The following is a 14,106-nucleotide window of genomic DNA, read 5'->3' as shown; positions in this document are numbered from 1 at the left end:
ATAATGCATTCACACTTTATAACAACCTTTTTATATATTTATCTTTAACTATTGATGCACAATCATAAAAATTCATGGGAAGTATTGCATTAAGATCTGAACTGGCTGCAACAAATTTTAGCCTGCATGAAAGAAGCCCTACAAGTTAAGATTATCTGATAAGAGTTGAATTTCATAAATTTGCAAGAATTCAGCAAAAGCAAAAAAAAATAAATAAATAAATAAAACAATGCCCCATGGCCATAGTCATTTGTACCTACGGGTCCCACATACTTCGACTTCTGGCTTACTATGAATCTTGACAAACAGCAAGACTAATGAAAATAGACATTGCAGGACTTTGTTTACTTGCTCACTCATACAAGACTGATTACGATGTGTTGCTTTCCAGGTACCTATTAATTCATCAATTAATTTTTTTTTCAAAGTCCATGAAATGTTAGTGAATCCAGCACAGTATTCAAAATGTTGGATGTACATAAGCTATTTTTGACCACAATTTAGATACACAGTTCTATCCCAGTTCTTGCTGCAGCACAGCTGTTGTCGAACAGCTTTACACAAATGATTATCCCAATGTGCTTTATTTATAGAAACTACATGTATTACAGCTTTCTGTCCCTATCTAGTATTCTGCTTCGTCTGCTTCATCACCATTTGAAGTCACATAATCAGCTCCAACTTCCTCATAATCCTTCTCTAGAGCTGCAAGATCTTCCCGAGCTTCGGAAAATTCTGCCTCCTCCATGCCCTCTCCAACAAACCAGTGCACAAAAGCACGCTTGGCGAACATCAAGTCAAATTTGTGGTCTAGGTGGGACCAAGCCTCAGCTATGGCTGTTGTGTTGGTCAGCATGGTCACACCTCGAGGCACCTTGGCCAGATCGCCGCCTGGTACCACCGTTGGTGGTTGGTAGTTGATGCCCACCTGGTCAAAGATCACAGGTTCAGATTAGCTCTATTATTTTTCTTGGGATTGGAGGTCCTTAAACAATATGCCAGTGTTCTCATCTTTTTTTTTTTTTGCTGCCAAAACTAATATGCACAATTCTGATCACACATTTTTCTCAAAGGAAATTTAGTTAAGTTAATTTAGCCTTAATTGTTACTCCTCGAGGAGCATAGGGCCGCAACAATACCTCTCCGGTGGACCCGATTTGGGGCAATCCCCCTTCAATTGAGTCCAGGTGGTTCTGATGTCCTTTGCCTTGCTCTCTACTGTTCTTGTGTGTCCTATCCAGCCCCATTTGCGCTTTTTGATGTCTTGGCTAGTGGCATTCTGGAGATATTTTCAGGCCATCTTATTACCAGAATATGGTGTGGGCATCGGTTGGTAAAGGTCTGGAGCTTGTTGTTGATGGTGTTTGTCACTCTCCAGGTTTCAGAACCATACAGTAGGGCAGCTTTCATATTGGTGTTGAAGATGCGGATCTAACTGCACAAGGATAATGCTCTGGAGTTCCAGATGGGCCATAGGCTGTTGAAAGCATGCCTGGCCATGTTGATGCAGCTTTTGATGTCATTGTCTGCTCCACCATCCTTGTTGACAATGCTTCCAGATACATGGAGCGATCTATTTCCAGGATGTTCTCTCCTTGAAGTTGGATTGGGAGTTCCTGGTTGTTGTTGATTCTTATCACTTTGGTTTTCTTTCTGGTGACCTTTAAGCCAGTCTTCTTTGCTTCCTCTGCTAGCTTACTCAGTTTGCTTTGTGCGTATTATTGCCGAAAAGATAGGAGACCAATGTCATCTGCAAAGTCTAGGTCCTCTAGCTGTTAAGTGAAGGTCAACTGGATACCGATGTTGTCTAATCCAGTCTATGACCATCAGGAAGATTGTTGATGATAAAATGCAACCCTGTCTTACGTCGGTCTTCATTACAAAAGGTTTAATGAGTTTCCAGTCGTGAATAACTTGGCAGGACGAGTCTTCGTACAACCCCTGAATAATGTTCATGAGTTTAGATGGAATGCCATAGTGGATCATCAACCTCCAGATGACGTCCCTGTCTACAAAGTCCACAAAAGTTACAGAGAGGGAGGACTGCCACTCAGCAGACTGTTCAATGCTGATACAGAGGGTGGTTGTGTGGTCAGTGCATGACCTATCCTGGCAAAACCCTGCTTGTTGTGGTCTCAGTCTCTTGTCTAGTACCTTCTTCAGTATCTCTAGAATTACCCTTGATAGAACTTTACTGGGGATGGACAGCAGCATGATCCCCCCCTCCCAATTGTTGCACTGATCGAGAGAGATCTCCTTTCTTTGGAAACTTGACCAGGTGGCCTAGTTTCCAGTCTGTTGGCACTAGCTCTTGTTCCCAGATCTTGTGTAGAAGGGGTTGAAAAATTGTTGTTGTTTCTGGGTCTCCCCTTAATGCTTCTGGGGGTATGCCATCCGGCCCTGCTCCTTTGCCCCTTGTCATGCTTTTGATAGCTCAAAGGAAATTTAAGCAGATTTTATGGTAGCAATGAAAAGATTGTTGATTTTAGCTGACTTTATTTATTAAAACCTTTTCACTTATATGTGTGTGTGGGTGTGAGAATGTGTTTGTGCTGGAGTTAGGGCAGGGTGTGAGTATACATGTGTGCGCGCGAATTAGGGATGTGTAGTTTACTCTAGCCTTACTTTGAAGCCTGTAGGACACCAGTCGACGAACTGTATTGTGCGCTTTGTCTTGATTTTGGCGATGGCGGAAGCGACGTCTTTGGGCGTGACGTCACCCCGGTAGAGCATGCAGCAGGCCATGTACTTGCCCTTCCGCTGGTCGCACAGCACCATCTGGTTGTTGGGCTCGAAGCAGGCATTCGTGATGTCGCTGACTGTGATCTGCTCGCTGTGGGCCTGCACAATGCATGCAATGGCGTATTTTCACTGGACTGTGAGCATTCTGACTTCGGTAAAAACAGCATCACCATTGCGGAAAGGTGAGCTTATTCCAGATAAGGAAGAATTAGCCTTCATGGTCACGAAAACCTAAATACCCAGTATCATGGCCTCATCAGGGACGGAGTATCTCGAAGACAAAGTCAACAAACATTAACGACTCCTCCTATTTAAAGACGCATTTAGAGGTTGGGCAGTCCAGATTGACAGTATGAAAATCAGCGGCTTTTTCTTCAAATATCTGTTTATGCCCTCCTCAAACAACCATGCATTTGTTAATGTTTAGAATAGGAATTTGCATATGTTGTATACTAGTGTATCAATTATAGGCTAATTTGGCTTTGATGATGTACTCAAAGCCTTGCATGCAATGCAGATATCTTGTGCTATACGTCCATTGGAAAATTAAACAGCGGACTTGTATGACGACCTTGATGTACACAACAAACCTCAGTTACCTTTTCTGCAGACAGGATGGGTGCCATGGTGGTGAGTGGGAAGTGGATGCGCGGGTAGGGTACAAGATTTGTCTGGAACTCGTTGAGGTCGACGTTCAGACATCCTTTGAATCGCAAGGAAGCCGTGATGGCTGAAATGGCCTGTGGTCGAGGAAGGCGTCAAAAGAAAATAAAACGATTTGGAATGGAACGTGTTTTCATTACTCATAGTCTATGGTAATAAACACTATTAGAGTACACAGCGAAAACATGGAGAAAGCGATATGCTATCCAAAATTTGATGAGAAACTGACCTGGCATACGAGGCGGTTGAGGTTGGAGTAGGAAGGTCGATCCACGTCGAGCTTCGTCTTGCACAGCTGGAAGATGGCCTGGTTGTCTAGCAAGAAGGAGCAGTCACTGTGCTCCAGCAGGCTGTGGGTGGCCAGCACGGCGTTATATGGCTCCACTACGGAAGTAGACATCTGAGGTGCCGGGTAGATGGTCACCTCCAGCTTGGACTTCTTGCCGAAGCTCACTGAAAGGCGTTCAGCCAGCAGGGAGGCAAACCCGGATCCTGTAGGCCAATTATTTGATATTAATGAGTGCCATTATTTTTGTTTTGTTTTGTTTTGTTTTTGTTTTGGCCTGCTGGGCTGTATCAGAGCCGGCGCTGTGGTGGTGGTGGTGGGGGGGGGGGGACGCGGCGGTCAGGGGCCACCGCCCAAGTCCCCCGCGCTAAGTGCACCGTCTAGATGAGACAGTCTGTAATTTTCTTTTACCCTGCTACGTGTGTTGTGCTGGCTTCCAAAGGCCCCGCGATTCTATTTGCCCAAGGCCTCTGACCTCCCTATCGCCGGTTCTGAGTGTATGTTGCTTGAGATTAAATGAGAGGTGTGTTTTGTTTTCAATCAAGATAATATAGCGAATTTTGTTTGAATGCACCATCCCAAGCAAGCTAGATATCCACATTCATGTGACTACTTCACACACAGGAATAGATAAGGAGACAAATTGATGAACATCAAGAAAAAAAGTGAAAGAAAGAAAAAGAGAAGATGAGTGAATGAAATAATCAACGAAAAAAAAAAACCAAATAAATCAACAAAACTTTCAGGAGCCGGGAACACAGACGGGCTTGCTGGATGCTAAACTCTAACTGTGAACTAAAATCTCTATAAAATATTAGCTTTTTAGCAGGTAGCGCGTCTGTCCACCCAGCCCCGTATCGCTGTCATCACTTTCGAAACCTAGGCTCACCTGTTCCTCCCCCGAGGCTATGGAAGAGCATAAAGCCCTGCAAACCGTCGCACTGCTCAACCATCTTTTGGATTCGCTCCACAACACCGTCCACCATCTCCTTGCCTACGGTGTAATGACCGCGCGCGAAGTTGTTGGCGGCGTCTTCCTTGCCCGTCATCATCTGGTCGGGATGGAATAGCTGTCGATACGGTCCTGACCGCACCTCATCTGGAACACAAACGCATAAGCACTGGGCCGTAGACAGCAATCCTGATTCCCGAACAATGCTCGAGGTGCGATTTCTTTTCCCTACACATTTTTTTCTCACCACTTTCATTCGTTGATTTTTAACGATGATGGATGTGAGTCACATTTTTATCCTTAATGACTGGGTAAAGCTCAGTGCAAAATACTGTTTCCCAAATCTGAAGACTAGCCGCCTTCCGTTTGTTGATATACTAATAGTGCGCTCATTGTTTAAAGTGTACCCTACTCATCTTTTTTTTTTTTTTTTTTTTTTTTTTTTAAAGGTTAGATTAAAAGCTGACTCACCTACGACATTGGCCTCGAGGTCCACAAAGATGGCTCGCGGTACCCGCTTGCCCGAACCAGCTTCGCTGAAGAAGGTAAAATAATTCTCGCGGTCTCCATCGACCTGCCCATTGGGCTGCATTTGGTCCTCATCGTTGACCTTTGACTCCGATGGCCTCCCGTCAGGTTGGATGCCGTGCTCCAGACAGTACAGCTCCCAGCAGGCACTGCCCAGCTGCACGCCGGCCTGACCGATGTGAAGACTCAGTACTTCTTGCTGGAAGAGGCAGAATTGCGGGTGTGATAATTGAATGGATGTACCAAAAACTGCCAAGACGATTAACCATAATATTAAGGACTTACAAGACAGACATTCTACTGAATAAACGGGAACAATATGTTTTCTGCCTGAATTCGAGTACATTCAGAGCAATACTTTAGGTTGTTTAAAGCTTACATTTGTAAAAGAAAAATATATATATATCTTGTTCGAATCATTATCTTGTCATCAACGACAATCTCGTGCTTGTTTTGCTTATTCGCTCCTGCTAACACTGAACAAAACAATTAAAGAGCTAGTAATTTTATTAAACGAATAATTACTTAAAAGTATTAATTTGTTTCCGATCATAATCTGCTTTTTTCTTGCACTGAGCATTATCATACAGACAATCTAGAGGAAAATAGAAAGTTAAAGCTAATGGCAATCCTTCAGCCTTTTGGTCTTTGGGAAATTAACCTCTTTAATATGGCAAACGGCTAAAATCAGCAGTGTGCAATATTATGCTGCATCACTCATTTTTTTTTTTTTTTATTTTAATTTTTTTAGGAACGATAGCTTTACATATTCTGAACGCGCTACACATCTAACGACAGTTTCGGACATTTTTCACGGACACGAAATCAGTCCTTGAACGAAAGAAGAGAAAAATAAAATGAGAAAGGCGATAAAAGAGGAACTTAAAACTGCTTAGAAAATGGAAACAAGATCGAAGTGGACCTGTGTTGTTAAGGATGTTTGCTAGTACACCTGTACCTAGTGACATGTGGGGTCTGACTCACGGTGGCGTCTATCATCGAAGCATGACGTAGAGGTACACATATGCAACATTTTAAACTTCAAAACCCTGCATAGAGCGGATAATTTAGACTGCCAGATACAGGGGCCGAAGTAACAGAAATGTTATCTCCTGTCCTCGTAACCACCTGTTGGTTTCATGTACCTACATAGCTGGTACAGGCGATGACCTGTAGGATATGTAGCAGTGTTTAATGTGTTCATATGGATAAGACGAACATAACACACGTGTTAAGTGTGCAGTTTATTAATTAGTGCGTTTGTCTAATCGCCTGGTTTTGTGCGTGTGTGTATTTGACATGTGAAGAAAGCTAATATATGCTTTGCTCACCAATGACAAAACTATAATATCTAATTCTTAAAATTTTTATCATACACTGCTAAGAAACTAATATTTCACTAAAAAAACGTGTCGGTAGGGGTGGGTGGGAACAATACACTAATTTGTTTACCGCTGACCATTAAAAAAATAATTTTTTACACATTCATCCTGACAAACCTACGACGAGTAGTTCACCTTCCACTCCCAAACAAACCGTACGTTACCAAAGTCAAATATACTTACTGGCATTTCTTGCGATGATAATCAAGGACACGATGATAATACGATGTGGTGACAAGTGACAAGTAAAACGATGATCTGTGGCGTTTTCAAATTAAAACTGCACTCAGCTCGACACCCGAGTTAAGGATCGGACGCGAGGCAGCAGAGATGTGGCTGACCTCGTTGATGGGGCACGTGCCTATATACGGCCCCTGTGTCAAAGTGCAAACTTGCAGGTAAGATTAGCCCTTTAACCTGGTACAGAAGTAGATACTAATTCTGCTTTAGCGCATCTTGCACTACATCAACCAAAAGCATTCAGATTTTAAAAGCTGTCCATGTACACAAAAACTTATTCAAATAAAAACACAGCTGTTCCCCCCCCCAACCCCCTGACCTGCCTCCCTGGGTGTACCGCGCACTCTCCGTGTTATTTATTTTCCCATTTAGAGGTAAATATAAGGCTACTACGGGATGCGTGATTGGGACGACAATATCTTATTACTCATAGCTTCCACGTAAGCTCAGCAATCGTCATTCAGCTTCAAGGTTTTAAAATGAGTCACTGTTAGTCGAGGAGCGAGCGAATTTAATTTAGTCATTAGCGTACATCCGCACTCTAAAAGGTACAGCCGAAGGTGAACGCATATTGTCGCTGAAACATCGATTGTAAGTGCAAACAAATAAGACAACCTCCTCCCCCACCAAAAAAAAAAAAAAAGAAGTTATGACTCATTAAAACTTGTCTGTGGGTGAAGGTTGACCGAAGGAGGAAGATGTGACGTCGACGAAGATTAAGGTCACAATAGCAAAAGAGAAGAGGATCGATGAGGAAAGGCATACCGACGACACGAGAACATTTACACGCGCGCGCAGGTAGGCCAGCACAAAAAACGACGAAGCAACGTATTGATAGGTCGTATGCAATTTCTCCTGCATATAGTATTTTTCCGTTAGGAACCAGCGGTGACAACCGTGGCACCGGAGAAAATATATAAATATATAAGCACATGCTTTGGGCAAACATACGCGCACCATACATAGCCCGCAACAGAACCGTTATTGAAAGGAATATTTATGCCAGATTTCATGGGAATCAGACAAACGATGTGGATTCGATCAAGGGACGGTTTGCTTTTTAACTGCTTTAGTGTTAAGAAAATAATTGTTAAAATATATCTTTTTCCACAGTATTTGATTATTCTAAAGTTATATGTTTTTACAGCAAGCCTCTATTTTAATCATCTTTTCAAACTGTAACAGCGAATTATTGTCTTGGTTCCAGCTGATTATCTGAGCAATAATATTGTAACTGATAGTGACGTGGGTCGCAGCTGCTTCGTCTACCCTACAACCGAGAGCCAGAAACTGATAGTACGCCATTGTGAAGCACACATCAATCCTAGTGAGAGTTCTTAGTGTCACCAGTTCCGCAGCATGCTTATCTAGCCATTGAGTGCATTATTTTCCACTTTCTGAAAGTGCCTTCAGTGCTACTTTGGAAAAGTGAAGTTTTCTGGATACCTTCTAAATATATAATCTTAACTGTCCATTCCATCTCCCCCCCCCTTTTTTTTATCCTTTTGGGCGGCAGTCACATTGAGTATGAGGGTGTCCTATGGGTTCGGATCTCGGCAGCTGTCTCAGGATACATACAGCCACACATGAGGCATGCATTCAAATACAAAGTGTCTGTTAAGTTTTCACCTCTCAACCATAGAACATCAAATAACACTAAATATAAATAATAGCAACTCATGTATTCATCTGTTCAAAAGAAAACAAATTCACAGAATTATAAAAATGCTAATTTTTCTGTAAGCAATGTCTGCTTACAGTACAGAACAATTTTCAACAAAAATATCTTAAAGAAATAAAATTAAGGAATATCTATTCATAGCATTATAATACAAAGTCAGATTATTGCACACATTGATGGAATGTATAGAATAAAGCATGCCGTATGCTCCAGGAAACTGTTCACACTTCCAATATACCAGATTAAAAAAAAAAAAGAACCCTGCAAGACATCTAGCATATAATGCTGTACATAATACAACCACAAAATCCTTGTAAATATTTATGTACAACATAATGTCCACAAACCCAGAAAATATAAACATATAACCCATTTTCTAGATCCAGCTTGTTACCAATATAAAACAGACTATAAAACTGTGGAATGCTAGATCTCATAGTTGCGGAACTTCTGAAGCAAGGGTCTTCCTGGTGCTGGTTCCCATTCTATTCGTCTCCCAGTTACAACTGGCTTCCCTGCAAAATCGTTTACAAAAAAATAATAAAACATTATTTTGTCCTTGATTCTTGACTTTGTTTATTTTAATTTTATTTTTAATGTTTTTCTTTTTTGTTGCTGATAAAAAAATATAAATGTATTTGTTCTTGTGTTCATCTTTTTATGCAGGTATAGTCTGGATAATGGACTTTTTTGTGATTCCAGGAAAACGGACTTGAATTATTTGTTCTCTCAGTTCCATCTTAACATTTCTGAGATCAGATCAGGTGATTATCTGCTGGTGCCTGGGGTTAACTGCATCCAGATTAGGAAAGGTTTGAAGGTGTTTTGTTTCTGCAAATCATCAGCACTTTTTAAGTCCTAGCAAGTTTAAAAAAAGGCTTTTTTTTCTATTCTTGTGCAACAACTGATGACATGAATCAGCACCTTTGTCCTGAAGATACTCTGCTGACAACTGCTCCAACGATCTGGTTCAGTCAAAACTAACCAATTTTTCAGGAAACAGTAGTTATTCTTTGATTTACCAGATGGGCCAACCATAGGAGATAAAGGCTTACACTAGCTCTTTAACCATTAAATGTTATCTCCCTGAGAGTGAGCTAGCAGTTCCTGGTGTGCAGGCTGCTTCAGTGGTCAGGTAAGACAACTTTCAAAGAAAGAAAATTTACTCTCAAAATTGTATATTCTGGTTCCCCTTATTTTACAGCCAGTATAAGCAGGCTCTGCTTCCACATACACTTTAAATTTTTTATGTGCAATTGGATTTTCAAAACTAAACCAATTTAATTTGAAATTGTGAATATTTTTGAATGAGAATGTGGTTCCCAACTCTCATGTTTCCATAAAAATGTGTCTTTTGCACTGCTGTTTTAGTGAAGGAAGATTAAAGCATTTTATAAAACTAAAATCATACAGAAAATTGATCAAATCCTGAGAATCTCAACATTATGAATTATTGAACTTTTCCTCTATTCTGCTAGGTTGTTATATCAAGATTCTACTTGTACAAATGTCTAAACTCTTTAATACTTGTAATATCTAAAATTAAATTTTCTCTTTCTAATAGTTATCTTCTGTATTATTGCAAATTAACAACTTACACTCCAAGTGCATCGCTTCAAGAAGACAGATAAAAGATTTGAAGTATTTGAAAATAAACTCATACTTACTTTAAGATCAATATAAGATTTCTTACAGTGATTATCACAATATATAAAATTGCATAAAAAAATTACACCACATAAACCAATGAGATTAAATTGCAATCTTCCATTTATCATACATGTAAAGTATCTCATAAAGTAAGCAGAAGACTTAATGTAATTTGTAGTAGTACAGCTATGATTAAAAGTTCATAGCTATATATAGATGCCTGCTTACAGTAAAGTAAGTTTGTGATAACCACTAATTCAGTACCAGGCTGTCATAGAAAAGAAAAGCTGATACTTTACCTGTAGCATCAGTCAGATCAATAACTTGAGCCTTTTGATAATTATGAGGCTGATGTGTTCCTTGCCTTGGTGATACTTGTTCGGTTTTCTTTATGTCTGTGCTTTCTACTATTCCTTCATAAGGGTCATAAGAGCAGGTTCTGTGCCTTCATAAGGTGCTTCAATTGAAGGCTTTGGAGCTGGTGTTGACCAATGCATGGACTTTACAGAAGATTAATATTTTTTAATCAGAAAATAATTCTGTAAAGGAAACTATATGCTGAAAATGAAACTGAAGACGCAGAAATTTGAGAACTTGCATGATGTCATTAAAAAGAAATACCTGTAATTATCATATTTAAAACTACTTCTTCTTTAAAAAATACTTATTTGTTTCTTTGTTGCAACAAGTGGATAAAGCAGATTATTGGGGTGACTACTGCCAAAAAAAAAATAATAATAAATTAATGCAGAATTGTGTGAATGCTTCTTTGTCATGAATATAAAGAAATAACAGATTCAGCCCTTGGGAAGGTGTTGACTAAAGTGAAACCTATCACAACAGAAAAAATGCAGAATAAAGAAGTAACACCTACACTGTAACATCTAACCGAAAAAGTAGTAAGCAGTTTATGACCTGTGTGAACATCACTTCTAAACAAGAGAGCTCTTAACAGCTTTTAACTAGTATTAGAATTACCCAAAAGAGACAACTGCACATAGGCAAATTACATAGTCACCATACAGTTCATCTGAATGTTTTGTTGCACATAACTCCTGTCACAAACTTGGTGTTAATTAAAATTTATTTGGACGTAAAGGGAACAGAAAATGGAAACATGTAAATTATTTACTTGGTAATATTTGATTGGTAGTATTTTAAATGTAAAGTTAGATTTTAAAGACTATAGTTTTCTACCTAGGTTTCTGCCTGTTCTTTTATGTTGGGAGCTCTGAATCTGATGGAAGGGGAATCAGTTCAAAGGGGACTTTCACCAAAAATAATGAACACTACATTGTTTATCTCTAAAGGGGAAATTTGGATTTAAATGCATCAATGTACTGTACATCTAGTAAGTGCATTAATCATTTTGTTTGTTGAATAATTTTAGAATCCTAGTTATTATATATTTATGAAATATATCATAGATATTTAAATTCATATTTTTGTTGGGGATTTCATCTTGTCCAAAAGCCACTGTAGAGTAGTCAAGTGGCACTCCCAGAATATGCTTACAAGTAAACTCTAGCTAATGCCATTCTATAACATCAGACATATAAAGGAAAAATATAATAAGATGGATGTTTCCTATTTACTCTTTTTATTGCTGCTGTCTTTATCCTCTTTTCCTATTTACGAGATCACATCAACATAGAACCAAATATGTACACAATAATCTGAGCACCTTCATTAGCAAGTGATCATAAAAAGTTTATGTGGATTATAATTACCGTATGCGCAGCTCCTCTAAGGCCACACCAGTCATCATATGACATAGCAATGCCAGATCTCCGCCACTGGTCATATTTTGCTCTGCTTTCAGGATTGGTTAGGACCTCTTTAGCTTTTGCCAGAATGATAAATTTCTCAGCTGTTCGGTGAGAGAGAAGACAAAAACAGATAAGACACTTCTTAATAAGTCACAATTATAATAGATAAGTGATAAAAAAATCTGTTATGTATACATCGGCATAACTATACAGATTAAACAACTGTTTAAATAGGTAAAGCACAACATTTAGTAGACTGGTACAAAAGAAAGAAGGACAGACAGGTATACAATTAGCAAAATATGAAGAAAGCAACTACAATATTAATCTATCGTACAAGGTGCCGTGCAAAAACATGATGAAGACAGTATAACTACACCCTGTGGTGTGGAAACACAGGATACCTATATTAAATTTTGATGCATATACATAAACTAGTGTAAAATTAAGCTTGAAGAAATACAATGTAACGAACTATTAAAACATTTAGCTATCATTTTAATGTTATGATGAATCATATATATGATATATATATAGTGTATACACATATCTTAGTTTATATATTATTTACCGCAAAAATTATATTTTGAACAAAATAACTCTTAAATAAAATATTATAGCAGTTCTATACATCGCTCGAATACAACCTTCTTTGTTGTCTTATAATCTTCATATAAAAGCAGAATGTAATCATAAAAGTTATTTGATGAAATAAACTTTACATGATGCGGTATCTCCAGGATTTTTGTCAGGATGACAGTCTAGAACCGAGACTTGTACTCAGTTAAAATTTGTTCTTCCTGAAACAGAACACCCAATAACTGTTAAAGGTAGCATATTAAAAACACGCTCTGAACATATATGTCGATATGATGACAAATATTATATACAGAAATATACATACGATTTCAGCGCCAAAGATTCGAGTTAAATACTGAACTCAAAATATACAGAAACTATTATGCGTCCACTTTTAAACTTACCGATGAAAGTTCACTGCACCCTAAAATAGCGTAGTAATCATCGCTTTCTTTTCTTGTGTACGACAAGATCTTGTCCATATTCGATGAAACCTGGCGTTGGTCGACGATTTGTTGTTGTTGTTGAGCACTCTATACTTTACTTACACAGAGGAGAGCTTGACAGGGAAGCTACTCTCCACCTATATCCAGGCAGCACGTCTGCAAACGTAAGGGACGTTAAACGGAAATGGTTTTCGCTGTTTCGGCACAATTCTCAAAAACTAAAACAATATTGGCGGGCTTACAAACTGACCAGCAGTTAACAAAACTTGAATTTATGGTCAATATATGATTATTTCTTGCACACTTTGTATCTGTAGTACACTAAGCGTCGGCTGGGAGGATCACCGTAAAAAGAAGCATCAGGCTGTTGGTCAGCGGTCCGCTCTCCTGTGCAGCCGCACACCGGACTAGTGTTGTGTAGAACCCTCCTTAGCTTTATAAATCGAGCCGTGGGGCTCAAGAATTGTCGATCAATACCAGAGTGAGTGGGCGAAGCATTGATTAACCGGATTTCCGATGACTGTCCTTATGCATATTATTTTACGCTTCGCCAGGCTTGGTGTCAAATTTAGCAACAATCACCATTTTTCTAGCCCAGTAGACGTCTACTGGAAATATATAAAAGACATTTGTTTGTCAGGGGTGCGAGTAGGTTAGTTTAGTAGTTATATGCGTGTAGGTTTACAGACAGGTATGCTGGTATATAGATCATACCCTCAGCGGCATATGCTCGAGTCGGACAATAATTCGTAGCATAATATATAAGACCACGATTTTAGTTTTCTTCATGATATCATGCTCCCTACTGTACTGTTGTTTTCTGTGTGGCTCTCGCACACATCCCCAATGAATGCACTTACGTACGTCTTACCCCTGCTTTCTCTTTCTCTCGCGCACACACACGCCCGCGCTCTTTCGATAACAGGTCTTCGCTTCACTGTCCATCTATTACGGCGGTGGCGAGAAAATCGTCCGTGTGCCTCTGAGAAAGAGCTGACGTGGGTGTTTTCTCATTAGGCTGGGATCAGTACGCCACCTACCTCCGGCAACCTTCGTGCAATCGCTATTCTAATGGTGCAAGCGCATCGTTAAGTCCAATGGCGCGATGGACGTCATCGAGCTGTGCTTTCATCACAGCTGGCAGCGATCGAGTAGGTTCTCTTTACACTGCTGGATCCAATGGCTCAT

General features: G+C 39.6%; 2 protein-coding genes across 2 annotated transcripts; both read right to left on the bottom strand.

Annotated features, from left to right (window-relative positions):
- Positions 1 to 326: 326 nt before the first annotated feature.
- LOC112564112 (tubulin alpha-8 chain-like) lies at positions 327 to 7,067 on the bottom strand. The gene is made up of 7 exons (XM_025238719.1): positions 6,737 to 7,067; positions 5,115 to 5,370; positions 4,581 to 4,790; positions 3,635 to 3,897; positions 3,342 to 3,482; positions 2,626 to 2,841; positions 327 to 928 (listed from the first exon to the last, which is right to left on the bottom strand). The coding sequence occupies exons 1-7, from the start codon at positions 6,740 to 6,742 to the stop codon at positions 626 to 628; spliced, it is 1,395 nt and encodes a 464-aa protein (XP_025094504.1). The 5' UTR covers positions 6,743 to 7,067; the 3' UTR covers positions 327 to 625.
- A 1,387-nt stretch (positions 7,068 to 8,454) lies between these two features.
- On the bottom strand, positions 8,455 to 13,435 carry LOC112564122 (dnaJ homolog subfamily C member 12-like). The gene is given in 6 exon segments (XM_025238729.1): positions 8,455 to 8,989; positions 10,424 to 10,624; positions 11,855 to 11,994; positions 12,616 to 12,660; positions 12,663 to 12,689; positions 12,873 to 13,435. Coding segments are annotated over 5 exon segments (387 nt in total). The 5' UTR covers positions 12,955 to 13,435; the 3' UTR covers positions 8,455 to 8,989; positions 10,424 to 10,531.
- Between the last annotated feature and the right edge of the window lie 671 nt (positions 13,436 to 14,106).

Source organism: Pomacea canaliculata, linkage group LG1 (genome assembly GCF_003073045.1).
Source record: "Pomacea canaliculata isolate SZHN2017 linkage group LG1, ASM307304v1, whole genome shotgun sequence".
Lineage (NCBI taxonomy): Eukaryota > Metazoa > Mollusca > Gastropoda > Architaenioglossa > Ampullariidae > Pomacea > Pomacea canaliculata.
Note: the sequence above shows the minus strand (reverse complement) of the source record. Positions and strands in the feature narration are given on the sequence as shown.

What these genes read in the sequence shown, in the direction of transcription:
- LOC112564112 (XM_025238719.1), bottom strand. An exon ending in TCAACCGCCTCGTATGCCAG is followed by an intron (nt 3,483 to 3,634) that starts GTCAGTTTCTCA and finishes CCTCGACCACAG; the next exon opens with GCCATTTCAGCCATCACGGC. An exon ending in GGTGTCCTACAGGCTTCAAA is followed by an intron (nt 929 to 2,625) that starts GTAAGGCTAGAG and finishes ATCTTTGACCAG; the next exon opens with GTGGGCATCAACTACCAACC.